At 56.3% G+C, this 26,684-nt stretch overlaps 1 protein-coding gene across 3 annotated transcripts; it reads left to right on the forward strand.

Annotated features, from left to right (window-relative positions):
- Positions 1 to 194: 194 nt before the first annotated feature.
- ASIC1 (acid sensing ion channel subunit 1) lies at positions 195 to 26,632 on the forward strand (the record flags this gene model as incomplete). 3 transcript variants are annotated; one of them, XM_079775924.1, is made up of 12 exons in its annotated part: positions 195 to 278; positions 6,028 to 6,405; positions 7,031 to 7,226; positions 22,715 to 22,865; positions 23,477 to 23,604; positions 23,884 to 24,037; positions 24,417 to 24,473; positions 24,912 to 25,065; positions 25,479 to 25,570; positions 26,082 to 26,161; positions 26,278 to 26,382; positions 26,528 to 26,632. In XM_079775924.1, the coding sequence occupies 11 exons, from the start codon at positions 6,044 to 6,046 to the stop codon at positions 26,630 to 26,632; spliced, it is 1,584 nt and encodes a 527-aa protein (XP_079632050.1). The 3 variants fall into 3 exon arrangements, with proteins under 3 accessions (XP_079632050.1, XP_079632048.1, XP_079632049.1); XM_079775922.1 differs by lacking the exons at positions 195 to 278; positions 6,028 to 6,405; positions 7,031 to 7,226 and adding an exon at positions 19,799 to 20,470; XM_079775923.1 differs by lacking the exons at positions 195 to 278; positions 6,028 to 6,405; positions 7,031 to 7,226 and adding an exon at positions 19,799 to 20,470 and having other exon boundaries at positions 23,887 to 24,037.
- Positions 26,633 to 26,684: the final 52 nt, after the last annotated feature.

Consider the following 26,684-nt stretch of genomic DNA (forward strand, 5'->3'; position numbering starts at 1 on the left):
GTTGAGCAGCTGTCCCTGCCCTCAACGCGCCCCGGATCCAATGCACTGAGTGTGGGAGGAGCGCAGCCTGGGGGAGGAGGGGTGTCCTTGTCCACAGCCCTTCCCCTCCCCTCTCCTCCAGAGGTCAAGACCGCTGCTGCCCACCCTGGGGGAGCACCCCGCCTGGGGAGGGTGTGCGAGGGGAGGGCAGAGGACAGACCTACTCCCAGGGCAGCTAGAGCCCACAAGACAGAGAGACCAGGGCAGCTGGTCCAGGAGGGACAGGAGGCCCGTGCGAGGTAAGGGATTCACCAGGGAAGTTTCTGGGAAAGGAACAGCCCCAGGCACTCTGTGGGCCTTTAGTTTCTCCTTTGTTCACTCTTCTCCTCAAAGGCCCAGGGTTTTAAAGCAGGGAGGGACCTTAACTCTCTTCCCCATCTCTGTGTCTACAGCTCTCTGTACCCTCTCTCCCCATCCTCCCCCCCTCCACTTCCTCCTCCCTCCCAGACATCTGCCCTTTTAATCTCTGCCTTGGCCCCGATTTCTCCACCTCGCTCTTGCTCTGTGCCTTTCTGTCTCTCAGTCTCCCTGTGTTTTTCTCTGTAAGCATGTGACATGATGACACAAATTGGGATGTGTGATGGAAGAAAGGTGGACATGTGCTGGTCCCCAATAGGAAGAGCGGAAAGAGAAGGCTCCAGCATCGTCCTGGATGTGCGGGTGAACCGCCAGACCCCGAGAGAGGAGCAGCAGTGGTACGGGGTGGGACCCCCTGAGACGCACCGGCAGAAGAGACACCAGAGAGCCAGGAGGGGGAGGTGCTGGGAGAGGGTGAGCAGAGGTGGGGACCCAGTCTGGCAGGCAACCTGGATCCTGCTGCCTCCTGTAGCAAATAGTGAACCCCATACTCATGAACCAGCAAACAAGGCACATGTTCTGAGACCCCCATTCAAGTTGGAGAAGGATGGGTGATTGGCGGGGGGAAGAGTGGGGAGTGAAGAGGGGCCAGAATGAGAAGAGGGCATGGGGAGGAGGAATGGGTTAGCCCCCCGAAGGATGGAGAAGGCAGTGACTTGGGTGGAAAGCGGGGGAGGGGGGGAGCGGGGGGGGGAAGCTAAATGAGGAAGGAGGGAGATTAGAGAGAGAAATGGGGAAGAAGAGGCGGCCAGCACAAGGTTGGGGGAAAGGACAAGTGTAGCAAAAAAATTAGGAAAGAGGGTAAGAGGAGCATTTGGACCAGAAAAGAAACAGGGAGAGAAGATGAGGGTCACCGTTTCAACACGGAGCCTGGAGGGATGGGAAGGGGGGAGTGGTTGGGTCCCATCAGCCTCAGGTCCGCAGCCCTTCCCACCCGCCTGCTAATTAACTCCTTAATTGTCTCTGCATTTGCTGAGCTAGCAGATGAAGTGGATGCAGACAGATGGGGGCGCCTGTGATTTCACGCATGGGGGAGCAGAGAAGAGCTGCCTGGGAGTCCCAGGGGGCCTCGCCCCCCTCTTTGCCCTCCTCCCTCCTCCCTGTCTCTGGGAGGCTGCAGGGTGCTTCTGAACCCAGAGCAGATGGGACCATCTGCAAGGGAAGTGTCCATGGGGAATTTGCCCCCATCAGCCTTTCTGAGATGAAAACAATACTCGCCACTATTGATGGAACACCTACTGTTTATTAGGCATACATGTTTCATCACTGCGGGCATTAGCCAGATTTTATGGTTTGTGGAGAAAGTGAGGCTCAGACAGGTTAAGTAACTTGCCCAGGATCACACAGCGATGGTGTGACAGAGATGGAATTTGAATCCAGGTCAGCAGGATGCCAAAGCCCTGAGTGGGTCCTGGCCTCATGCCAGTGGAGGGAGGAATATCTCCAGGCCTGTTCTCTCTCAGCCCCAGGAGAGAAAGGGTACTGAGGTGTAGGAACTGCAGGGGCCAGAGAGGAGGGACGTGTGGACAAGAGGCTGAGGGGAGGCTGAAGGAGCTGGAATGTCACAGTCTGAACAGGAGGTAAGTGACCCAGAGAAGCAGAAAGGAGCAGTGGGACACTAATCACAGTCCTTGGGTCTCTCAAGTGTTGTCTTTCTGAAGCCCGTTTCCCCTTCTTCATCTCTGCTCCACAAACCCTCAGGCTGGCTTGCCCCTCTCCCAGTCCTCATTTCCACTCTTGGCCTTTGCACTAGAGTCAGTTCAACACGTTCATCTCTCCTTTGACACTAGGAAATTTTGAAGGCAGGGACGATGCCACTCCTTACCATGTCCCCAGGGCCAGTCCTGGGGCTTGACACAGGAAACGCCTCGGTGGAGGGTTGCTGAAATGTATAGGGCAGGGATGGGAAATGTGTTCGGGGATTCGCCTCACCTCCAATGAAGAGGAAGCAACAGCATGAGGGACCTAGGTTTTCCATAAGAAAGAACTTTGAGCCCTACCCAGGTAGCTCAGTTGGTTAGACAGTCATCCCAATATACCAAGGCTCCGGGTTTGATCTGATCAGGGTACATACAGAATCAACCAATGAATGCATAAACAAATCTCTCTCTCTCTCTCTCTCTCTCTCTCTCTCTCTCTTTCTCTCTCTCTCTCTCTCTCTCTCTCTCTCTCTCTCTCTCTCTCTCAAATTAAAAAGAAGAAAGAACTTTGAAGGCTGGAGAATTATGCTGAAGCCTTGATTCAGACCCATAGATTCTGAAGATCACGGTTTCTCCAGACTGGCTGCTGTATATTAAAGGTCTTGAACGGTTGAGAAATCTGGGCCCCACCCCCAGATTCTGATTTAATTGGTCTCCAATGGGGCCACAGCATCAGCATTTTAAGAAGCTCCCCAGTTGATTCAAATGTGCAGCCTGGGTTGAACCATTGTCAGATTCTGCCCCGATTTAGCTGCACTGGTGGTTTACCACTGGACCCAAACATCAAGGCTAATATTACTTTTTGAGGATTCACTAAGTACAAGCTAATGTGCCAAGCACTTTCTATGCATTATCTCATGTAATCCTCAGTAACTCCTGTGAAATAAATATTATTCCCATCTTACAGATGAGGAAACTGAGTCAGAAAGGTCCTGCCCGGGGTTAATGAATGGCAGGACCAGATCTGGAAACTGAAATTCCCCGAGTCACATCTTTTATCTTCCCCCAGACTCCTCCTGAGGCTGCTCATTGGCCTCAATCAGTCCTTGCCTGCCTCCACCTCACCTCATCACCTTCCTTCCACCCACGCTGCTCCCTCAGTAACATCCCAGGTGACTGAAGCAATCTGCAGCCATTTCAAGAAGCTCTTATATGTCAGTCACTCAGCCTGCGAGGGTGGGGAACTAAGGGAATTGCAGATGCTTCAAGATGGTCTTCTCATCCCCTGAGGACACTAAGAATTCAGGAATCGGACTGTCCAATTCTTCTTGGCTCCCTGTTTGGGGCACTCCCAAGCGGAATTCCCACTCCCAGAAGCCTCACTGGGTTGATTCTAAGTATCTGTGAGAGTGCTGCCACCCAGTGGTTGCCCAGGGACATGGCAGCCCTCTGAGGCCGCCTGGTGCTGCTGGACAGCTCCCCAACTCGAGACCAGAACCCAAAATCCTCTCTTCCTTTTGGCAGCGCCAAATCCAGGCCCCTAGTAAACGAATCCCATTCTTCCTCCTCCACAGTCCTAAGCCCGCAGTTCCTCTAGGGATCTCCAGCTCTCCCCCTGACTTCCCATGTGTCCCCTGCCCCCAACCCCTCACAACTTCTCATCCACTGTGCCAGCCCTTTCTCCATCCTTAAAGCCCTGAGAACACACCTCTCACCTCCTTTCTCCCAGAGCTGTGCCAGCCTACACGTGGAGTGAAGGAGCTGCTAGAGATAGAATTCTGGTCCCCCACACCCCTCTCCTCATCATCTGACACCATCAGAACTCAACAGTCTCTGTGCTAAGAGCCCCTAATGAGCATCAGCAAATTAACAACTTCCCTTTGATTGCTCCTTCTCTGTTAATTGGATAGGAGCCCCCTCACCCCCACCCCAAGACCTCTCAGAGAGGAAGAGGGAGGGAGAGAAGGAAAGATGTGAGAGCTACAGGAGCAGCCCGAGGCCTGGGCTCAGTGCCCCAGAATTCTGCTCTGTCCCCTGAGTACAGCTCCCCCTTCTATCCCTTCCTTGCCCTGTCCACCCCCACCCACCTAACCCTCCACCCTCCCCAACCCCCCTCTATTCTGTTTCCTTGTTTCTTGACTTCTGTCCAAATTCCCTTGATCTCTGGCTATTTCTCCTTCCCTCTCTCTGCTCTTCTTTAGATGTGGCATTGAGGGGTTGCAAACATGCTCCCCAGAACTATAAGGATGGGGCTTGGGTGGCCAAAGCTGTGTGTTTGTTTATATATGTGTATGTTGTGTACATGTCACATGTACATGGGGAGCAGGGATAGGCACAGATGAGTATGTGTAAGCTCCTGAGTGCCTTCCCTGTGGGTCAGGCCTGGGATGTGTGGGTGTGAGTGGTGTGGTGTGACTCTGGTCTGTATGTGTGCCTGTGTCTCCACACCGGCAAGTGCTTGAATCAGTCAAGTGTGACTCGGGGTGTGTGTGTGTGTGTGTGTGTGTGTGCACGCGCGTGTGTGCCACCAGAGGAGGCAGCAGCAAGAGGCAGGAGCATCGATCCGAAGGAGACGGAGCGGGGAGGGGGACGCTGGGGGCAGACACCCTCCCTCCCGCGAGCACGCGCGCGCGCGCGCGAACACACACACACACACACACACACACACACACCACAGTCACACACAAACCGTAGGGCCTCGCAGGAAGGACCCGGCTCCGGTCCCGGAGCCGCCGAGAGTGACCGGGAAGAGGGGGCGAGGCAGCCGGGAGCCCTGGGTCTCGGTCCCAGGTCCGGGGGCCTGGCGCGCACACCAGCCCGGAGACACCCTCGCAGACACTCGTAGGCGCGCACGCGCACCCTCTCCCCTCCCCCTCGCCTCTCCTCCCGCCGCCTCCCGGCCGGACGATGGATCCCTGCAGATCCCGGGGCTGAGAGCACAGCGCGCCGCGCACCGCGCCGAGCCCCGGCGGACGGAGCCAAGCGAGCGAGCGAGCGAGTGCGCGCGGGCGGGCGGACCGAGCCGGGCCGGGCCGAGCGGGCCGCTCCCTGCAGGGCTCTGCGCGGCGTGCCGCGGCGGCCGCCGGCTCCCGCTCCGGGCCATGCGCCCCTCCGCGGCTCGGCGCTGAGCCCGCGTCCGGCCCGGTACCCCAGGATTGCCGGGTTCCCGAAGCCCCTCCAGGTGGGTCTCTTATCCCCCTGCCTTTGGCTTACGAAGCCAGGACTTTGCTCCCTTCTCGCTTTCCCCAGCTCCTGGGGCGGCTTGGTGGATGGGGAGGGGGGCGGGGGCCGAATAGGGGATCTGGCTGCATCGAGAAGCTGGACTGGAGGAGTGGGGGTGCTGCGTCCGGGGCGCGGACAGCTCGCTGTCTTAGGGAACCCCCCCATGTATCCACCGCGGGTGGCCCTCTCCCCTCCCCAAACATACACATATACAGCCTGCGGGTTATGAGAACTAGAGATGTCTGCAGGTGAGCACTCAGCCTGGGCCGCTTCCCACCTCCCTGGGGGGGTTCTGGCCCAGGTTTAGCTCAGGAAGGAGGGGGGAGCCCAGCCCTGGGGACACCCTTGACCAGGAGCTCCTGACCCCGGGTTCAGCCCCTCTGAGGGAGTCTTCATCTCCAGGATGGGGTGGACATTCCTGTCCCAGAGTGACCCCACATCTGGAGGGAACTCTGTGTCTGCCTGTGGGAACACTGGGACTTCCCTCTCGCCCGCCCTCGGATGACTGTCTGCCGTCTCCCCTGCCTGGGAAGCTTCTCTGGGAGAGCATTCTCCTGGCCTGAGCTGACCCCCAGCCCCTGCATCTGGAGGAACCCTCTGCTGGGAGTGTGTCCCTGGGCCAGCCACCTCCGGGCTAGCCCACCAGGGAGTCTACTGTGAAGGGCAGTGACCTCTGGAGATGGGAACTTCAGATGCACACATTTGGAGGGACCCTATATGTACTTTCACCCCAGGATAATGCCAGACTCCCTCCCTCCCCTTCCCTCAGGATCCCCTTGGCCAGGATGGAACTGAAGGCTGAGGAGGAAGAGGTGGGTGGAGTCCAGCCGGTGAGCATCCAGGCCTTCGCAAGCAGCTCCACGCTGCACGGCCTGGCCCACATCTTCTCCTACGAGCGGCTGTCACTAAAGCGGGCGCTCTGGGCCCTGTGCTTCCTGGGCTCACTGGCTGTGCTGCTGTGTGTGTGCACGGAGCGTGTGCAGTACTACTTCAACTACCACCACGTCACCAAGCTTGACGAGGTGGCTGCCTCCCAGCTCACCTTTCCTGCCATCACGCTGTGCAACCTCAATGAGTTCCGTTTTAGCCAAGTCTCCAAGAATGACCTGTACCATGCTGGGGAGCTACTGGCCCTGCTCAACAACAGGTGGGTGGCTCTCACCCATCCCCCAGCCGGGCTCCCAGAGTTGCATGCATCCCAGCTCCCAGGCCCCCATTCCCTAACTCCATAAAACCCAGACAACCTCGCCCTCCAACCCCCATCAAACCTGCCACTCACTGCAAAGGAACTGGGGTACTGCTGAGCACTCAATTAAGGGCACACAATCTTTGATCCCAGCGTAGTCCAGCCCAGCCCTGCCCCTCCCCAGCCTGAGCTGTAAGACATCACCACCCTCTTTGGAGTGACCTTTCCCCACCTTCCTGCCACTATGTCTTGATCTTCTCACTTAGGGGATGGGGACAGATCATCTTTAACAGGTAGAGACTATAAAAGCCATAGCTCCAGCTTTGATCTCTCTGTCACCCCACCCTTACTGCTGTGCTGAGATGCCCAGCCCCCAGGCAGCCACTACAGATCCTTCTGCCTTCTCAGAACCTATGGGGCAGGTCCTCTGGACACGCCCTGCTCTATTCTATGCCTGTGCCCAGACCTACCCACAGGGCTGGATGCTGCCCTCCCCCCATTCCCTGGAGGTTGGGTTGACACTGGAGGCCAGAGGCAGGAACCGAAAATCATGCTGATCCATGCGCGGATCGCCCCCGGGCTCCAGGTATGAGATACCGGACACACAGATGGCAGATGAGAAGCAGCTGGAGATACTGCAGGACAAGGCCAACTTCCGCAGCTTCAAGCCCAAGCCCTTCAACATGCGCGAGTTCTACGACCGTGCGGGGCACGACATTCGAGACATGCTGCTCTCCTGCCAGTTCCGGGGGGAGGTGTGCAGTGCCGAAGACTTCAAGGTGGTGAGTGAGTCCCCTGGGGCGGAGCGGGCGGAGTGTGAGTCAGCCGGCCCCCCGAGGAGGAGGAGACTGGGAGCAGGCAGTCCTGTCATCCTGCTTGCTCCACTGGGAGAGGACGCTATGTGTCCCTGGGGCTCGCAGGGATTTTGTTCAGCATGGGGTGCATTTGTTCTGTGTGAGTGCTGGAGCCTCAGCCTTGTGTCCATGATATGGCAACAAAGAGAACCCACAGCGCACAACACGCACAGGCACACGCACAGCCTGGCATGGCCTTGACCCCATCAAGCTTACCTTCTGCGCCACAGGTGTCAGAGCTGGGGGGTAGGGGCCGAGGACCATCCCCTGGGAGCTGGAAAGAAATGCAGACTTTACCACCCCACCTCCTGATTCAGAATCTGCATTTTAACAAGATCCCTAGGTGACTTGAATTCAAGTTTGAGAAGCACTGTGAAACATGAAAAGTAAGGGAAGCTTTCTGTTAAATGGCCAGATAGGTAATTCTCTCCATGCCACTACACACACACACACACACACACACACACACACACACACCACATACACGTACACTGTCCAATTGGGTTACCCCCTTGCCACCAAGAGCCACAGAGCCATAAGGTCTGAGGAAGGAGAGATGATTTGGGCTACACAGTCATGGCTGAACAGCAAGCTCCTTTTGCTTCTTAAAATGGAGATGCCCCATAGGTGGGCTGTCTTAGAGCCAGCACCCCAGAGAGGGTTAGGGGCACTCTCTGTCCCGGGTGATCCTAAGCAAGTCATACAGGTTCCTGAGGGCATAGAATCAGAAAGAGGCTGGAAAGGGACCAGAGGGCCTGGAGCCGTGTATGAAAAATAACACTGAATGAGAGGACGATGCTGGTAATTCTTCAGAATGCTTTCTAGACTCCTGCAATCCCCTAGATAAATAGCCATATTATCTCTATTTTATGAATGCACAAACTGAGAGGGAGAATGAGCTGCCCCGAGCTCACATAGCTGGTTAGTTACAGATTCAGGATTAGAACGTGTCTCCTTAAGTCCCAATGCAGTGTGCTCTTTTTGTTAACACTGCTGACCCTGGAGTCAGCGTATCTACTTCCAATTCTGGCCACTGCTCTTTGAAAACCCAACCTCCCCTAGGAGCCCCTTGCTCTCCATGCCTGCCCCCAATTCTCCACTCTCAGAACCTCCCCTTTCTCCCTGCCCATTTTCTCCCCTACTTGCTTGCTTCCTCCTAGCATTATGGGAGCATGAACTGCATTTGTTTGTGTAGAAACGTTGAGCCTGTAGAAAGGTCATGCTTGTTTTTTCTTACTGAGGTTACACAAGACTTCCCAATTTTTTAAATGAAATTAAGTTTTTTTTAAAAAAAAATATGCTTTTATTTATTTTAGAGAGAAAGGGAGAGAGAGAGAGAACATCGATCAATCGATCGATCAATTGATTGGCTGCCTCCTGCACGCCCCCTACCAGGGATAGGGCAATTGGCCCCAAAATTCAGGCATGTGTCCTAACCCAGAATCCAATCAGAGTCCTCTTGGTGCATAGGTCAATGCTCAACTACTGAGCCACACCCACCAAGCAGACTTCCCAATCGTTTAAAGACCTGCTCTACAGACTGGTTTTATGAGCCTTTGTCAATCCTACCAGACAAAAGTTACATGATCATACAACTTGCTGAGCCAAGCTGATGGGGAGCTTAATGTGATGCAAGAACCACTTTCTACCCTCTTTTCCTTCCTCAAAACAGGAGAGTCCTGGATTCCCCAGAGCCCTTGACCTAAGGGTTCCCAGGCTCACCAACTATGCTCCCAAGAGAATAGAACTGTTGGTGAAGGTGAAAGTGAAAGCCAAGGCCTTCCTCCCAACACACAAGCAGAAGGGACCACCAAGGAAGAGAAAAACCATCCCTCTGTGGATGGTTTGTGGTGTTGGAGGAGGGAGGGAATTGCTTGGCTCAACCTGGGAAGGTGCCAAGGCATAAAATGAGGGTACAGTTAGTCCATAGAGAGTGTTCCATTGCTCCATTCGTCTCTCACGTCCAGAGAGATTCCAAGTGGTGATGCTAAGACATGTTTGGTTTATGGAAATGAAATTACTGGAATGTGGTCATTCTATTTTGTCTGAGGGGACAATTCTGGGTTGTCAGACGGAGATATGACTGGTTCAGAAAATTCTGGAGTAATCTGAGTTCTTCCTTGTCCTGGGAAGAAAGATACAGGCCAGAAGCTTGCAGGCACTTCTTGGTCTGGGTTGTCAGGCAGACCAGGTTTTTGCTGTTTCTGAGCCCTTATCAAAGAAGGCCTGACCCTTAATCTGGCTGAACCCAAACCTCTCAGCCCCTTCTTCTACCCTCTCTGGTTGACCCCACTGCCGGACCCTTTCTATGTCAGGAACCCTACCACTTCTGCCCATTGGGATGCTCCTAATGGATGGACCCATGTTGTGAGTCCATGCCTGACATCTCCCTGGTGGAGAAGGGCCTGGCACTCCTCCAGCTCCCTGGTTCTAAGGGATGCAGACACTCCTTGCCTGATGCTCTGCTCTACTCTCTCACTCTCTTTCTCTCTCTCTCTTTCTCTTTGTTAATCCTCATTAGAGAAAGTGGAAGGGAGGGAGGGAGGGGGGAGAAAGAGAAACATTGGTGCGAGAGAGACACATAGATTGGTTGCCTCCCACACGTGCTCCTACTGGTGTCAGGGATCAAACCTGCAACCCAGGTATGCGCCTTTGACAGGGAGTCGAACCGTTGACTCCTCTGTGGGTGTGCAGGCTGATGTTCTAACCATTGAACAACACCAGCCAGGACTCTACCTTCTCTCTTCTCTCCTGGTCTCATAGTGAACAGCTGCCTTTTCATTCTTGCCAGTCCCTGCTAGACCAAAAGGGGTGTATCTACCCACTGGGCAGATGTGACACTGACAGGAAACATCTGTATCGGGTTAGAGCTTAGGAGAGACATCTTGGCACCTCTACCACCTCAAGAGCAGAGGTTCTTAACTGGGGGGGTCCAAGCCCTGGCTCACAGTGTCTGCAAAATACAGTGTGCATGGACACCAGGTGAACTCCTTTGCAGGTTTCAAAGGGCAACCCTCATCCAACCTATAAGGTTGTATGTGAGGGTTTGTGTGTGAGAGACTGTGTGAGGGTCTGTGTGACTGTGTGTGAGAGTGTGTGTGAGGGTCTGTGAGGGTGTGTGTGTGTGAGGGTCTGTGAGGGTGTGTGTGAGGTTCTGTGAGGGTGTGTGAGGGTGTGTGTGAGTGTGTGTGAGGGTCTGTGATGGTGTGTGTGTGTGAGGGTCTGTGAGGGTGTGTGTGAGAGAGTGTGTGAGGGTGTGTGTGAGTGTGTATGAGTGTCTGTGAGTGTGTGTGAGGGTGTGTGAATGTGTGTGTGAGGGTCTGTGATGGTGTGTGTGTGAGAGTGTATGTGAGGGTCTGTGGGGTCTGTGAGGGTGTGTGTGAGTGTGTGTGAGGGTCTGTGAGGGTGTGTGTGTGTGAGAATGTGTGTGAGGGTCTGTGAGGGTGTGTGTGAGTGTGTGTGGGGGTCTGTGAGGGTGTGTGTGGGGGTCTGTGAAGGTGTGTGTGGGGGTCTGTGAGGGTGTGTGTGAGGGTCTGTGAGGGTGTGTCTGCTCTGGAGGACAGTTCGGGGGCCATGGGAATGGCATACTCTCAAACATCCCAGCTCAACCTCAGGGGACAGACTGGTGGTCACAGAGTGTTTGACAGGTCCATCCCCAGCTGGGCTGAGTCCGCTTGGGAGAGTGGGGTGATAATGGGAAACCTGGGCTAAATCGGGAGGAACAGGTTGGAAACGCTTTGAGACTGAAGGGCAGAGGGCAGTGGGGAGATATCCCCACAGCAGTGGGTGGGTGGGCCTCAGGAGCTCTCTCCTGAGCTACCAAAAGAGCAACCAGAGGCCCGCCCACAAGACTCTCTCTGCCCCGGCCACCTCCTCCCTTCATGGTGGGGTGCTTGGTTGCTAGGGCAACAAGGGCTCTACTCTCCCACCCCACCTCGATGCCACCCAGGCCAAGGCAGGGCAGGGGTTCCATGGAGGGGGCCCGGGGGCGCAGCTGTCTGGCAGTGTCTGGGTTGGGCTGGGGGAGTGAGCACAGTCGCAGCTGGTGCCAGCCTCCAGCTGCACCTTATCTGTCCCTGGCATTGGGAGCGGCAATGTGGCTGGAATGCTGAGCAGCACCAAGGGGAGGGGGCTGGCAGATGGCTGCCCAGTCTGCCCTAGGCCACCCCCTCCGCCAGCTGAGACCCAGAGCCTCTGCCTGGGGGAGAGAGAAACGGAATTCATTGCTGAACCCTGGAACAGAAGGAAAGGGAGGGCAGAGACTGGAAATCCTAGGGTGGGTGTGTAGTGGGGATAGTATGCTCCCTCAGGAGGGGATGGAATTGGGGCACAAAGGATTGGGGGACAGGGATCCATGAGGGGCCCCTGAGGGGCCCCCAGGACTCTGGAGGAGGCAGGAATCCCCCAGAGGAGCGGTGGAGAGAAGAGGATGCACACAGAAATCCCCCTGGGGTTCCGGAGGACAGGAACCTCCCGGAGCACCTGTGGGGTGAGATGCTGGTAGAAGGGGTGGGTGGAGGTGGGTGATTTGGGGACCCAGAGGGGAGGGAGAAGTCCTCTCACAGCAAGCGGAGCTGGATCACGGGGCCCAGGAAAGCCAGGACTAGCAGGGAGCTACCTTATCCCCAGGGTTGGCTCTGCCCCTTCACTGACACCCCTCACACTCACACACCCCAGCCCTCAGCAGCTCAGACCAGGGGAGGGCCCCCCCTTACTACCTGGGTCTGCTCCCTCCAGCTAGGTAGGGAGTGGAGGGGCTGCTGAGGGGGAAGGCTGCCCAGACTGCCACACACACACAGAAAGGGGGGGTCATGGGCGACTCCCCCGAGAGGCCTGGCGGTCTTTATGGGTGAAAGGGGCTCCGACAGGGCAGCATGCACGGATTGCAGCGGGACAGGAGAGCCTGGAATGGAGAGGTTACCTTCGGAGGAGAGGCACTCCGGACCTAGGGGTTCTCGGAACTTCCTCCAGCTTAACCTTCCCTTATCCTCCCCTTCTCTCCTTCCCTCCCTGAGTTGGGAAGAGACAAGTACAGCCAGTTGCAAGAATCCAGGGGACCCTAGATTGGAGGGCCTCTCTCTCTCTCTCTCTCTCTCTCTCTCTCTCTCTCTCTCTCTCTCTCTCCCCTACACTTACACATCCCCTTGGCTAACTTAGTTTCCTCTCTCACCTCTACCCTCCCCTAGCATTTCTGACTCCACCCCTCTCCCAGATTATTGTCAGCTAAGAGGCTGCTCTAAGTTAATCGATCTCCTGGCTGTTGGCTAAAGTAATAGGGAATTGATGTGAGTTACTGAGTGCCTCTGGGGGCAGAGCAGGAAGGGGGGGGGCGGGGCGGGAAGCAGCACCTCCAAGCGCCTTCCTCCTGCCCCAGCCTTTGGGCAACTGCAGGGTGTGGCTCTGCTGCCCCCCTGGTGCGTGTCCGGGAAGCCCACAGCGAGGGCGATGGTTCTGTTGTGGGTGGGAGTTGCTTCTGAGCATGATCCAACTTCGTGGAAGACAGTTCTAATTCTGGGGGATGGTGAGGGAGGCTGACTATTAGGCAGGAGGTGTGTCAGTCTCCACTTGATTTATTCTGTGACAGAGCCCCTTCTGAGTGCCAGGCTCCCGCTGGGTGGTGAACAGGCAGAGCCTGGCCCTGCCCTCAGGGAGCTTAGGGTGAAGGGCAGGGCCCAGGCAGGCTCAGAGCGGAGCGGGTGGGCAGCGCTGACAGAAGCCTTGGGAGCAAGGAGTAGCGCGCCAGGGAGGAAAGGCTCCTCAACGTCGGGGTGGAGTCCTTCCAGCCTGCCCAGCCCAGCTCAGCTATTGAGAAGCTCCGGGTTAGTAGAACGTGTGGCTTCTCCCCACGCCAGCCCAGCTGATGGCCAGCCCAGTCCCCCCCAGCAAGGGGCATTGCCGGGCCCCTTAGGCACAAGCCTTCCCTCGCTGTATGTCTGAGGTGGCTGCCCCAGGAGCCGCTGCCCTCTGACTGAGAACCTTCCAGTCAGGACCTTTGCGTGGGAATTCTGGGAGGCACACTGGGAAGCAGACTGCAAGAATGAGAAGTGGTACCTGGTTCGGGTGGAGGGTGAGGCTGGGTATTGGCATTCCTGGGGTATGCTTTGGGAATAGTTTCATACGCTCCATTTCGGAGCTTCTAGGGCCACTTTCCTGTAGACTGTGAAATTGGTCTTTGCCAGGGGGCCGCCCCTCCTTCAGCCTCTGGGACTCTGGCTAAGCCCATGCCGGCCCGTGTGTAGAATGGATGTGCAGTACCGACTGTCTTGGGCACATGGAACAGACCTCTTCCTCATGGAAAATGTTTAAATGAGTATGAAACTACTGTGTATTCACCTTGAGGGCAAGTTCCCTTAACAAACTACCAGACAGAGACTCTGCTACCCCAGGCAGTCCCAAGGCAGAGGGAGGGCAACTTGTGATTTTTCTGAACTCCCGAGTTCTTGGAAAGAAAATCCTTTCCCGCCCCTCTCATCTGCATCCTCTCAATGCCTCTGACAGTCCTGGGGGCCTGGGAGGTTGGGCTGTGTGTGTGTGTGTGTGTGTGTGTGTGTGTGTGTGTGTGTCCAGTTGGTGTGTCACATCATCGTGCCAGCCTGGGAATGTCCCCGGGGGAGAGACTGCTGCAGTGGCTTTGACCATGGACAGCAGCCAACTCAGGCTCCCTGCCTGTGTGCCCCGAGTGTGCAAGCACACATGTGCACCTCAGTGTGCATGTCTGAGTGGGAGACTGTGGATGCAGATTGGGGTGTGAAGAGGATGTGTGAGGATGTGCATGGAGGCGTGCAGCTCACTTTGTGTGGCTGTGGGAGGGAGCTTGTGTGTGGAAAACCTCTGGTTGCATGCAGAGCACATACCAGCAAAATTAATCATCTCTTTCCGTCTCACTTTGCAATGAACAGATTCCCTTTACTTTAGCTCAAGTGACCCTCATAAACCTGGGAGGCAGGAACATTTTAATCCCTTCCTTTGAAAGATGGGGAAACTGAGGCTCCGAGGTATTCGGTGCTTGCTCCAGGTCATGCAGCCAGTAGGTGACAGAGCAGGACCTTGACTTCAGATCTTCGAAGTCCAGGTTCTTTGTGTGTGACCCTAGGAGCCAGAGTGTGGTGTGTGGTGAAGAGTGCTCCAGGCACCCCTGCCGTGCCCGCTCTGGGAAGAAGCTGTGGTGCAGCAGGAAGGGAAAGGAATCCCGGCCTCAAGCTGGGCACACCAAGTCTTTTGATTCCTCTGCCTTTTCCCTGCTCCCCTTGACCAAGTCCAGCCTTAGACGAGCCCACCGCTGCTTGCCCCAGGGCAGCCCCAGATGGCCGGGCTCTCCCAGAGGAAGTCACACAGCAGACCAGCTTGGAAGCGCGTTGTGTTCATGACCAACACCCTCAAATGGGCTGCAGTGCTGCCTGGCAACCCCACTGTGTTTTCCTGGTCAACGTGCTCTCCCCAGTGATTACTGCAAACTTCTAGACTCTTCTCAAATAGCCACCTTCCGGCCCCCTCTCACCTTCAGCAGATGACCTTGGCTCCCGCTTCACCGAGATGATGGAAGCCTCTGACAAGGTCTCCTGCTTTCTCTGGGAACCAACCCCCGAGGGGAGCATCCGTCTTATCTAGGCTGAACTCGCCACCCGGTCTTTCCCTCTGCTCTCCTTCTCCCTGAAGATGCTGCCTCTCCTCCTCTCCAGCCAGGCTCTCCCTCTCCAGGGGAACCTTCCCATTGGTGGTGAAACATGCTTACGATTCTCCCATCTTGAATTATATCGCTGTGACACTAACATTTACTGAGCACTTACTGTGCATCGGGCTGTAAGGTTAAGATAAAAACCAAAATACAGATGTCTGCACGCCACAGCCCCTTCTAACTCCCACCTACACTATGCCTCTGCTTCCTTTCACAGGCAAAATTCTTAAAAGTGATGTATGTATTCCGCTGTCTTCGTTTTTTCTTCTCTAACTCACTCTCCAATCCACACCAGGCTGCCTCTCTCCTGCCCCAGCACTTCACCAAAATGGTTCTAGCTAAGTGATCCTCATGTTGCCAAATCCCACAAACATTTTTTTTTATCCTTGATCTCTCAATAACATTCAAAAAGGTTGACCATCACCTCTTTTTTTTTTCAACTATTCTCTTTCCTGTCAACCATACTCTCTCAGTCTTCCTCCTTTGTCTAGCCACTCCTTCTGTCTCTCTGCCAGTTCATTCTCCTGTTTGACCATTAAATGTTGGCACTACTCAAGTCTCAGTCCCAAGCCTTCCTCTTCTTTAAAATCATGAGGTGGTATGATTTAATGGTAGAACGATGAATTTTTCATTAGTATTTTTTTATGTTGCTGTATCTTACAATGTAATATTTTATATATTTCATTGGTGTGTGTTTACATTGGTTTAAAAGTGTAGGACATTTCCAGCACCCCAGGAAGTTCCTCCAGATCCTTCCCTAGTCAATGCTGCTGCATAAAAATTAACCTTTATTCTGACTGCTGTCAGTATAGAGACTTGTCACCTGGTCTTGAACTTATACAGTGTATTCCCTCTTATGTCTGTTTTTTTTTTTCTCCTTATAATTGTGTCTGTGACATTCAGTGTCATTGTTGTGTGTTGCAGTAGTTCTTTTTCAGTGCTGTGTAGTATCGCATTATACAAATCTACCACATTTTATTTTTTAAAATAAGATTTTTAAAAATTGATTTCAGAGACAGAAAGTGAGAGAGAGAGAGAGAGAAACATCAATGATGAGAGAAAGTCATTGACCGGCTGCCTCCTGCACACCCCTACTGGGGGTTGAGCTCGCAACCTGGGCATGTGCCCCTACCTGGAATCAAACCCATGACCTCCTGGTTCATAGGTTGATGCTCAACCACTGAGCAACACCAGCCAGACATTCCTTCTTATTCTTTAGATTGCAATTCAAACGTCACTTCTTCAGAGAGACCTTTCTTGATTACCTGTCTTGGTCAGATTCCTTATCATTCACCCTCATAAAATCAGTTTTTCATAACTTATCATAGCTTTTAATTCATATTCATTTTTGTGATTTAAAAAAACTGATGTCGGTCTCCCCCATTAGACAGTAAGCTCATTGACGGCAGGATCCCGGTCCTTTATCTGTTCTCCCTGTGTCCTCAGCACACAGACCCTCAGGAAATATTTGATGGGTAAATGGAAGGACAGAGAAGAAAGGGCTTTGGAGAAGAAGAACTTAATTCTAGTCTCAAGCCCTCTACTTGCTCTCCATGAGTCTTGAAGAGGTCACTATGCCTCAGTTTCCTCATTTGTCAAATGGGGGTGAAGTTACTCAACCTGCTTATTTCACTGGGTTGTGTAAGGATCCCGTGAGCTATCATTTGAAAAGCATGAAACATTCCACAGATGTGAGGGGTGGTTGGAGTTCAGAGAGAGATGTAGAGAAAGGCAGAACTCACAGCCTAAGAGAGACTGGCGTGGGAGTGGCGTGGGGAAGGGCCGCCTCCGTGGACAGAGCGTTCAGAATTGAGTGCTGTTCTGCATGTGTGTCTGCCTGGCCACCGCTCTGGGGCCCTCTGTGCATGCTTGGGGGTCTGTGTGTGCTGCTTGCCTCACCTCCCATTGTTGTGAGACATTTGGATTTGTCTACTGGGACTAGCTGAGATCGGAGAGGACGTTAGAAGATGGACGAGGAAGAGCAGTTAGGGTGTGTGTTACGTTCGTTGTCCGCCAGAGGGCTGTGTGTCTATACGTAGAGGTGTGTGGGTGTGCGCAGTGGGTCTCTGTAGGGGTGTGGGGAAGCAGGGTCTGGCCATGCCAGATTGGCGGTCCTCCGAAGCTGCTCTGTGTGCACGCCCTTCTCCCTGATGAGGCCCCCACACTGGAAGCTTCCCCTGCCTTCGTTTCCTCCTTTTGGAAGTCCAATCTACCTCCCCAGCCAGGACATCTGAAGGCGGGGACACTGCCCTCTAGTGGGTGTGGAACATATGGCCAGCCAAGCCTCAACCTAGGCTGCCCCTCCTCCAGCCCAAGGCTGGAGCCCACCTCTCAAACCCAGCCTGAGGACATGCAAAGTCCAACAGACAGCTGAGGTCTGGTGGGCAGGATGAAAATGCGCTCAGGGCAGGAAACAGAGAAGGAGCCCATGGCTGCACACAGAAGCATGAGGACAACAGCTGGAGGTGAGGGTCTCTCTGTATCTATCTCTGGTTGCCCAGCGTGTTCCTGGTCTTTCTTGGTTCCCGTTTCTCCACTTGGTCCTTGGGTCCTGCTCTGTCATTCTCATAGCCCCTCTGAACATGCTGTTCACTATCGTGCCTGAAGGGCCTTGAGCAAAACGGACCTTCTAGTCTGTTCCCTGGGTGGGCACTGACTACGCCCTGTGGAGTCAGGGAAGGCTTCCTGGGGGAGGTAATGTATGAGTAGGGTCTGGAAATATGAGTAGTTCTTCAGATGGAGTCCAGAGAAGGCATGGAACTATGGATAAGCCTGGTGTGTCTGCAGAATGGGAGAAGGGCATGGTGGCGGGACGATGCACTGGGGTGAAGGGGAGGTGAGGATGGAAGGTAAATTGCAAAGGCCTGTGGGGTTGGGTTGACTTTTACCAAGAGGCACTAAGGAATGAGAGAGGGTCTTTAAGCAGGAGAATGGTCACAGTTACATAGCATGGACTGAAAATGGGGCAACACTGCAGGGATGGGGATTGGGGGAAGACCCATTGAAGGGCTGTTGTTTGGGCAAAAGAGGAGGAGGCCAGTCTGAGGGCAATGGCATAAGGATGGAGAGGGGCCAGATCTCAAAGGCTGCTCTTCTCTGGGGCCTCTGTGTCCCTGGCAGCAAAGCTGAGGCTAAAGGTCCCACATCAGTCAGTTCTGCTAGAACTTGGCACCCCGCCTTCCATACCCAGCACACTCCAGGGTCTCTGCATGCAAATGGAGAAGGGAAGATGTGTGGGAGCAGGGAGGGAGGGCAGGGGAGGGGGGCAGGGAACGAGGCCTGGGGCTGTGGGTCAGTTAAGGAGTGGTAAGGCCCAAGTAGACTTGTCCTACCCCCATGCTCCTCCTCTGGCCCTGCAGAGGAAGGGTTAATATGCGTCACCTCCCTCCCTCCCCTCCTCAGGTCACCTTCTAGGCCCTGGAGACTTGGCTGGTGGCTCAAGTTCCTCAACCAGTGGCCCTGAGTAATCAGAGCCCACAGAGGGGCCGGGGGCCTGGGGGAAGGGAATGAGAAATTGAGGACAACAGGGGCCTCAGAGACTGAGGGGCTGGGGGCATCTGTGAGGCTGAGGGTTTTGGGGGTTACCCAGGTTGGTTCCCAACACGCCCCACCTGATCCAGGACCCAGTCTCGGCTCTGATCTCAGTTTCTTCCACCCACCAGAAGAGAATTCCTAGAACTCCTCTCCTGGACTGTTGGGCGGTGGGCAAGCCGGGAGGGGGAGGGGTGATCTATTAGGAAGCTTTTCAGCTGCAAGAGATGGGGTCCCTCCCCCTAGTGCTGGGAGCTGGCCATAAATGAGTCTGTGGTCAGTGAGAGACCTGTGCTAATGGAACCTGGGCTGCCCCCCAAGCCACAGAGGGAATGGAAGAGGGGGAAGTGACCTAAGTACAGCTCAGCGTCGGGGAGGGGGGGGTGCTGACCTGAAGCAGAGATGGGTGAGGGGACGGAGCGGAGGAGAAATGGGGTCAGGGACTGGCTGGAGGGAAATTGGAAGTCAAGGGAGCGTGATTGCAGGAGAATAGGGGGTTCAGGAAATAACTGAAAGTAAATTGGGGTCAGGACAGTGATTGAAAGGAAACGGAGAATCAAAAGGAATAAGTAGAAGAGAACTGGGGTAGAACGGTGTATTGGGAGAATTGGGGAGCCAATGAAATAATTAGGGGGATTGTGAGTCAGGGGGATTAGAGGTCTGAGAGACTGCCAAGAGAGTGTGGGGGCTCAGATATGCCAGAGGCCTGGCTGGACGGGGGGAGGGATGAGGGAGAGGACCCTGAATTGGGATGGGAAGGCTGAGGGGATGCTGAGGAACAGATTGGAGGATGAGAGGGAGCTTGAAAGTGTGTGTGTGTGCGTGTGTGTGTGTGTGTGTGACGGGGAGGAGCAGGGACTTTTGCTGGCTTGGCAGAGAGAGCAAGGGACTATCTAGGTCCCGTCTCACCTGGAGAGGTGGCTACCAGGAGCCCCTAGGATTTTCCAGATTTCCATTCTGTCTTCAACCCTCTCCTTCCTGCTGGAGCCGGTGATAAAAAAGGGGCTCCGGGCCCCCTCCTCTCCATCAGCCTCCCTTTCACTCTGCCTTCAATTATTCATCAGCCCAGACACCCGCCCTCCCTGGCAGGGCAGGCCGATCCTCTCTCCATGCCCCGCCCCAGCTCAGCCACACTGCCACACAGGCCCTGATGAGGAAGGACACGGCTGGGGCCAGCCCTTGGCGGAGACCTGGCAGGAGGGCTGGTGGCTGGCCCTGCCAGACCCTGCCTGGGATCACATCTCCTTCACCTTCCTCCTGCCAATCCCCTGGTGCCAGGAAGCCCCTGGTGAAGATGCCAATCCAGATCTTCTGCTCTGTGTCATTCTCCTCTGGAAAGGAGGCCCCCGGGCCCTTGGGAGATGTTCAGGGTCCCCAGCAGCAGCAGCAGCAGCAGCAGCAGCAGCGAGACAGCTCAGAGTCCGAAGAAGAGGAAGAAGAGAAGGAAAAGGAAGCACCCAGGAAGGAGGCCAGAGAGGGGGATTTGCCCGAGGACTTGGTGGCCTTCGCCAGCAGCTGCACCCTCCATGGTGCCAACCACATATTTGTGGAAGGGGGTCCAGGGCCGAGGCAGGCCCTGTGGGCAGTGGCCTTTGTCCTGGCACTGGGGGCCTTCCTGTGCCAGGTAGGAGACCGAGTTGCCTATTACCTCAGCTACCCTCACGTGACTCTGCTGGACGAGGTGGCCACCTCGGAGCTGGCCTTCCCGGCGGTCACCCTCTGCAACACCAATGCCGTGCGGCTGTCCCAGCTCAGCTACCCTGACCTGCTCTACCTGGCCCCGATGCTGGGGATGGACGAAAGTGACGACCCTGGGGTGCCCCTTGCCCCCCCAGGGCCCGAGGCCTTCTCTGGGGAGCCTTTTAACCTGCACCGCTTCTACAATCGCTCCTGCCACCGGCTGGAGGACATGCTGCTCTATTGCTCCTACTGTGGGGGGCCCTGCGGCCCTCACAACTTCTCAGTGGTGAGTGGAGACCCACGCCTGGCCTGGCACCCCGAGCGTGTCTGCCTTGGCTCACCCTAACCCTCTGGGGCTGGGGCTGGCGGGTCCTGCTCCTCCCCCACCTCACCTGGACCACCCGCCCTCTGCGACGGGTCTCAGAGAGGCCTGGCCAGGGCTCCCCCAGGAGCCCCTGGGTCTGGAGCTGGGTTTCTAATCTCAGTACCGCTCTTCCTGTTAAAATATTAAAGTCTATCGTGCTAGTTGGTAATTAGTTGCTGCCCAGCAGGTGGGTGCCTGGGCCAGGCAGTAACAGTTTTGACTGGCATCCCTGGACTGGAGCTGGGGCAGGTGCCACTGGTTTCTGGAGGTGGAAGAGCGTGGAAGGGAGGCGGAGCGTGGGAACAGCCCTCACCTCCACCCCGCCAAACCCTCACCGCAGCTCCCCTGCAGGGACTTCACTGCATCCTCCCTGGTCTTCCTGTGTTCCTCCTACAGTGTGTGTGTGTGTGTGCGTGTGCGTGTGCATGCACATGTTATTCTGAGGGGGGATAACAGGCCTCCTTTAAATCCCCCCACCCCACCCCCAGCTCCACGTGGCCAGGGACCCTCTTCTCCGGGAAGCCCTCATTGGGAGGATCAGCCTCCTTCCATTCTGGAGTCTGAGGCCTTTCCTGCGGAGGAAGCCCATCTTTTCCCCAGTTCAGCTTCCAGTTCTGTCTGACCAGGTGCCACGCCCTCCCTCCCCACCCCCCTCCTCCTCGGTCCCCAACCTCCGTCCTAGTTCAGGAGCAGGTGGGTGTCATCATATCGGTGCATCGCAGAGTGACTGCGGACAGATTGGTCCGCGGGGCCTCAGGCAGCCAGGAGGTCTAGCAGCACACGGGCCGGGCCGAGGAAGGGGTCCACTTGGCCTCCTTCCTCTGAACCGAAGGGTAGAACAGACCCTTCTCACCCAGAACCACAAGATGGCAGCAGCGGTCCGCCAGCCCGCAGCACAGCTCTGAGCCAGGGCCAGGCTGGACCAGCGCGCCAGGCCCCTGGGCGCTCCTCACATCCCCAGCTGGAGGGCAGGCGGTGTGTGTCCGGCTGAATGCCGCGGAACCCAGTAGCGGGCTGGGAGGTGAGGAGCGGTCAGAGTTCTCTTTCCACCTCATCTTGGGACCTCGCTCCCCAAATGGGGGACAGCATGTTTTCTTCTCTGGAGGGGGAGGAGGAGGTTGTGCTAGGAAGGCGGGAGGGGCCAGGACTCTGCTCCGAGTAGCCCCGCTCCCCCTGCCGCTCCAGTCTGGCCAGACGCTCTGTCTCTCTCGTTCTCTGGGCTGTGCCTGTACTCACCTACAACGCGCCGGGAGTCGTAAAACACACTCACTCCATCTGTGGGAACCTGGGGGCATTCAGGGAAGCTGTGGGGAAAGGGCCACAGAGAACTGGCTCACTCCTCTCTGGCGGATAAGGGCTGCTCTTGGGGGTGGAGTGGAGAGGCTGTCCCCCGGCGGGCGGAGATCTGTCCGGAGGCCCTGGCAGTCCTGCACGGGCATTGCCCAACGTGCCCGGCGCTGAGAGAAGAGCTGCTGGGGCTGGGTGAGCCCGGTCCTTGGCATGGCAGCTGGGTTTCCTTTCAGGGTCTGGAGATAATGGGACAGTGATGAACACGAGGGGCTGATGGCCTGAGGACACTAAAAAGCTTCACTTGGTTTGGAGGAGGGTCTTGGGGAGAGGGCCCCTCAGATGGCTGGGATGGAACCCCAGGGTAAGGCAGGGGTGGGACCCCGATGTTGAGGTGTCTGTGTCAGCGTCCCCGCAGGAATAAGATGGCCACTCAGATAGTTCAACCGAAAAGACTTTAATGAGGCCTGTTCACAGAGCGTTGGGCCGAGGTAAGGAAACCAGCAAGGGGCCCGAGGCCCCCGGCCGGCTGTAGTGGGCCATTGTCCCACGCCGGCCGCCGGCCGAGGGAGCACAGGCGGCAACATGAGGGGCCGGGAAGGAGAGGTGCCCCGTCTCTCCCTCCTTCTGCCCGCTGATCCCGTACCGATGCACCCATTGGCCAAAGCCAACCGGAAACCTATCCAGGTAGCAGAGGAGCCCCCACAGGGCAAAGGAGGGAGAGGATGGGTGGGGACAAAGGCGAGTGGCGAACGGGCCGCACAGGAGGAGCCGGTCCTGAAGGGCACTGCGATTCCAGCGGCTGGGGGCAGCCGGGGACAGCCCTGGGTGGGCAGGGGGTGCGGGCAGGGCTCTCAGGCTCTTCACCCGCCCTGCCAGGTCTTCACACGGTACGGAAAGTGCTACACGTTCAACTCTGGCCGAGACGGGCGTCCACCGCTGAAGACCATGAAGGGTGGGACGGGCAATGGACTGGAGATCATGCTGGACATCCAGCAGGACGAGTACCTGCCTGTCTGGGGGGAGACTGGTATGTGACCCCTCAGGGGCCCCTCCCCACCGTCCCAGGCCTCAGCCTCTGCCAGGGGCCTCCTGGGCTCCACTGTGGGACCTGAGGCAGGCCCCGGGCTCTCCTCCCTTCCTCCCAGCATCTCCCCGTCGCCTTCTCCGATGCCACCTGACTGACTGCCACACTCACATTTCTCCAGCTCCCCCTTCCTGGCTCAGTTGCTCTCCAAGGTAACCAGCCATCCCTCTCCATCAGTGGCTGCCACTCGCTCTATAAATAACTCCCTCTCTTGGGCTGCCTCTTGTCTGTCTGGTCTCAGGGGCCTTGGGGCAGAGAGAGATGGGGGAGAAGGGAGGAAAGGAGGGGGAGAAATGGAGAGCATCTGAGAAACACCAATGGGCATAGCCGAAGCCAGGTATGAAAAAAGCGTGCAGGATGCAGGAGTCATCAGGGCAGCCTGGGGCTGGTGAACCCAGAGGGAAGCTAGGGATGGGCTGGGGTCCCATAAACGACCCCCCCCCCCGGTCCCAGTGTGTGCTGTGCTTATTCCCCGGAGAGGCAGGATGTCCCAGCTCTGGAGGAGGTTAGGGGATCAGAAGCCTTCTCAACACCCGCCCCCCTCGTTCCCTTAGACGAGACGTCCTTCGAAGCTGGCATCAAAGTGCAGATCCACAGTCAGGATGAACCTCCCTTCATCGACCAGCTGGGCTTTGGTGTGGCCCCGGGGTTCCAGACCTTTGTGGCCTGCCAGGAGCAGAGGGTGAGAGGCCACAGGAGGATGGGCCTGGGGTGGGGTGCTCAGGATGGAGCGGGGGGCCGTCACTAACAGGAGGGGCAGATGAGCGAGAGCCTGGGTAGCGATCTGACTAGTGAGAAGCACGAATGAGCTGATACACTGGGATGTTCTCTAAACTCTTAAGACGCTCAGAGGCTTTGGAGGGAGCGGGGCAGGATGCCCGAGTTCTGCATCCTGTTAGAGAACCCAGCAAGGTGACTGGGGGAGAAGTCTCCACACCCCCCAGCTCCCCGGCTCTCCCAGCAGCTCATCTACCTGCCCCCGCCCTGGGGCACCTGCAAAGCTGTTACCATGGACTCGGATTTCTTCGACTCCTACAGCATTACCGCCTGCCGCATCGACTGTGAGACCCGCTACCTGGTGGAGAACTGTAACTGCCGCATGGTGCACATGCCAGGTCAGGCCCCAAAGCCCCAGACACAGGCCTGGGCCCCTCGGCCTACCCTGCCCCTCACCAGCTCCCCATGCACACCAACCTCCTACCACCACGGGAGGAAGACCAGCTGGCGTCTCCCTCCCCCAGTTCCAGCCCTCATTCTCATAAATGAGACGTCCATCCCATACCCATACGTCTCGTACCGTATTTCCTGCCTGTTCCCATAGAGATGGGTGGGAAGGGTCCAGGAGGAGTGGACTGTGGGGTGGGTCACCTCCAGGACAGACTGGGGGCTAGCTAGTCCCACCCTCCCCTCTTCCAGCTTCTAGACCTGTGTTACAACCACTGTCACGGAGCCCTTTAATATTCATCCTACACCACTGTCTTTTCTGCTCTGTAGGGGACGCCCCATACTGCACTCCAGAGCAGTACAAGGAGTGTGCGGATCCTGCTCTGGGTGAGCGACCCTGCCCTGGGCAGTCTGGGGGAGGGGAGGAGGGGCTGCCAGCCAGATGCACAGGGGTTTCAGGCCAAGCTCCCAGAAACTGCACATAACTCCTGGATCAAGCTTCACCTGAAAGCTCCCGTGTCTGACTTTAGCAAGGCTGGGAATCGCACCTCTAAAGGCCCCCGTGAAAAATGGACCAGGGTCACCTGGGAGGGGCCCTCACTCTCTCTCCTCAGCAGCTCAGCTGGTTGACTCCCAAGGCCTCTGAGGGAATGAGATACAGGACGAGGAAATACCCCTGGGAGGCTGGTGAGGGAGGGCACAGGGCCGAGGTGAAGAAAGAGAAGGGGGCTCAGGGTTCCTTTGGGCAAGGCCAGGATGTGCGTGTGGGAAGGTGCTGGCAGAAAGGCACCACTCAACTGGCGCCTCTCACCTGGCTGGGCACAGACTTCCTGGTGGAGAAGGACCAGGAGTACTGTGTGTGTGAAATGCCCTGCAATCTGACCCGCTATGCCAAGGAGCTGTCCATGGTCAAGATCCCCAGCAAAGCATCAGCCAAATACCTGGCCAAGAAGTTCAACAAGTCTGAGCAATACATAGGGTAAGGGCTCTGGCACTGCAGGGTGGGGGCTCTTGGGCTGGGACTGTGAGGGGTGTCAGCAGGCTTTGGTGGGGGCCAGCAGACGGGAGGAAGTTGAATCTGGGGTGAGGAAAGATCAAGTCAGAACAAGCAGGGAAAGTGCCTCTTTCTCCTTCCTCCTCACCTCATCCTCTGTTGTCATTCTCCTTGCCGTATCTGGGATCGCCTCGCACTTGCTAGTGTATGGAGCATCTTTTTGTTTATGCCATCCCATTTAATCCTCACAACAACCCTAAAAGGCAGGTATCCCCATCAGCATCTCATTTGGTGGCTATGGAGACTGGGACTCGGAGGATAACTTACGAAAGTTACCTAGCTAGGAAGGGACAGAGATGTGACTTGAACCTAGGTCTCCTCCCCCAACCCCTTTGCAGGGAGAACATCCTGGTGCTGGACATTTTCTTTGAAGTTCTCAACTATGAGACCATTGAACAGAAGAAGGCCTATGAGATTGCAGGACTCCTGGGTGAGCTGCTGATGGCACCTGTCCCCTTCCCATGTCAGGGGCCTGGTGTGACACCCTCCCACCCAAAGCAGGCTGCGCACCTCTGTCCCATGAGCTCTTCCTCCTCAGCCATCCCCGGGGCCTTTCCCCAAATGTTGTTGTCTTGGTATGTGGTGGAGGGCGGGGGCTGAGCCTCCTCTTAGGGCAAATAGGAAGAGATAGGCCTGGTCATGAATGGGGAACTATTTCATACACCCTTGAACATTTGCCTAGAGAATAAGAGGGTTGGGGGTATTTTATAAACAATTTTTTTTCTGAAAAACACCTATTCATTTTAAGAAAAGTAGGGAAAAAAACACACACAGAAAGGCATGCAGGAGAAAATAAATGCCCCCATCAGAATCACTCTGTGCTCCTTCTGTGCAAAGGCTATCTATCCTTCCGCAATTCTGACTTGCCTGCCCCTGTCCCAGTGGGCTCTGCTGCTCCCATGGTGTCTTGACCCTACTGACCTCCCTGTGCCCCCCTGCAGGTGACATTGGGGGCCAGATGGGGCTGTTCATTGGCGCCAGCATCCTCACGGTGCTGGAGCTCTTTGACTACGCCTATGAGGTAAGCGGGGGAGGGGGGAAGGGGAGAGAGGGGGGAGGGGCGTGCCAGGCAGGGGCCATGGAAGGAGCGGGGTTCCAGGCCACCCACACACCCACTCACCACCCCACATGTCCCAGGTCATTAAGCACAAGTTGTGCAGACGAGGCAAGTGCCAGAAGGAGGCCAAAAGGAGCAGCGCAGACAAGGGTGTGGCCCTCAGCCTGGATGACGTCAAAAGACACGTGAGGGAGCGAGAGATGGGTGCCCCCCCACCCTGCCCCTTCCCCATCACCCCCGGACCACCCCTTCCTACCCTTTCTCCTTTGCCTCCCCATGCCCTAGTACCACCTGTCAATAACCAGTCCCTGTCTTGTGCCGTTCCTCCAGAACCCATGTGAGAGCCTGCGGGGCCATCCTGCTGGGATGACGTATGCTGCCAACATCCTACCTCACCATCCGGCCCGCGGCACTTTTGAGGACTTTACCTGCTGAGCCCTGCAGGCCACTGTACCAAAGGCCTAGATGAGGAGGGCTAGAAGAGCAA

Source organism: Cnephaeus nilssonii (genome assembly GCF_951640355.1).
Source record: "Cnephaeus nilssonii genome assembly, chromosome: 6".
Lineage (NCBI taxonomy): Eukaryota > Metazoa > Chordata > Mammalia > Chiroptera > Vespertilionidae > Cnephaeus > Cnephaeus nilssonii.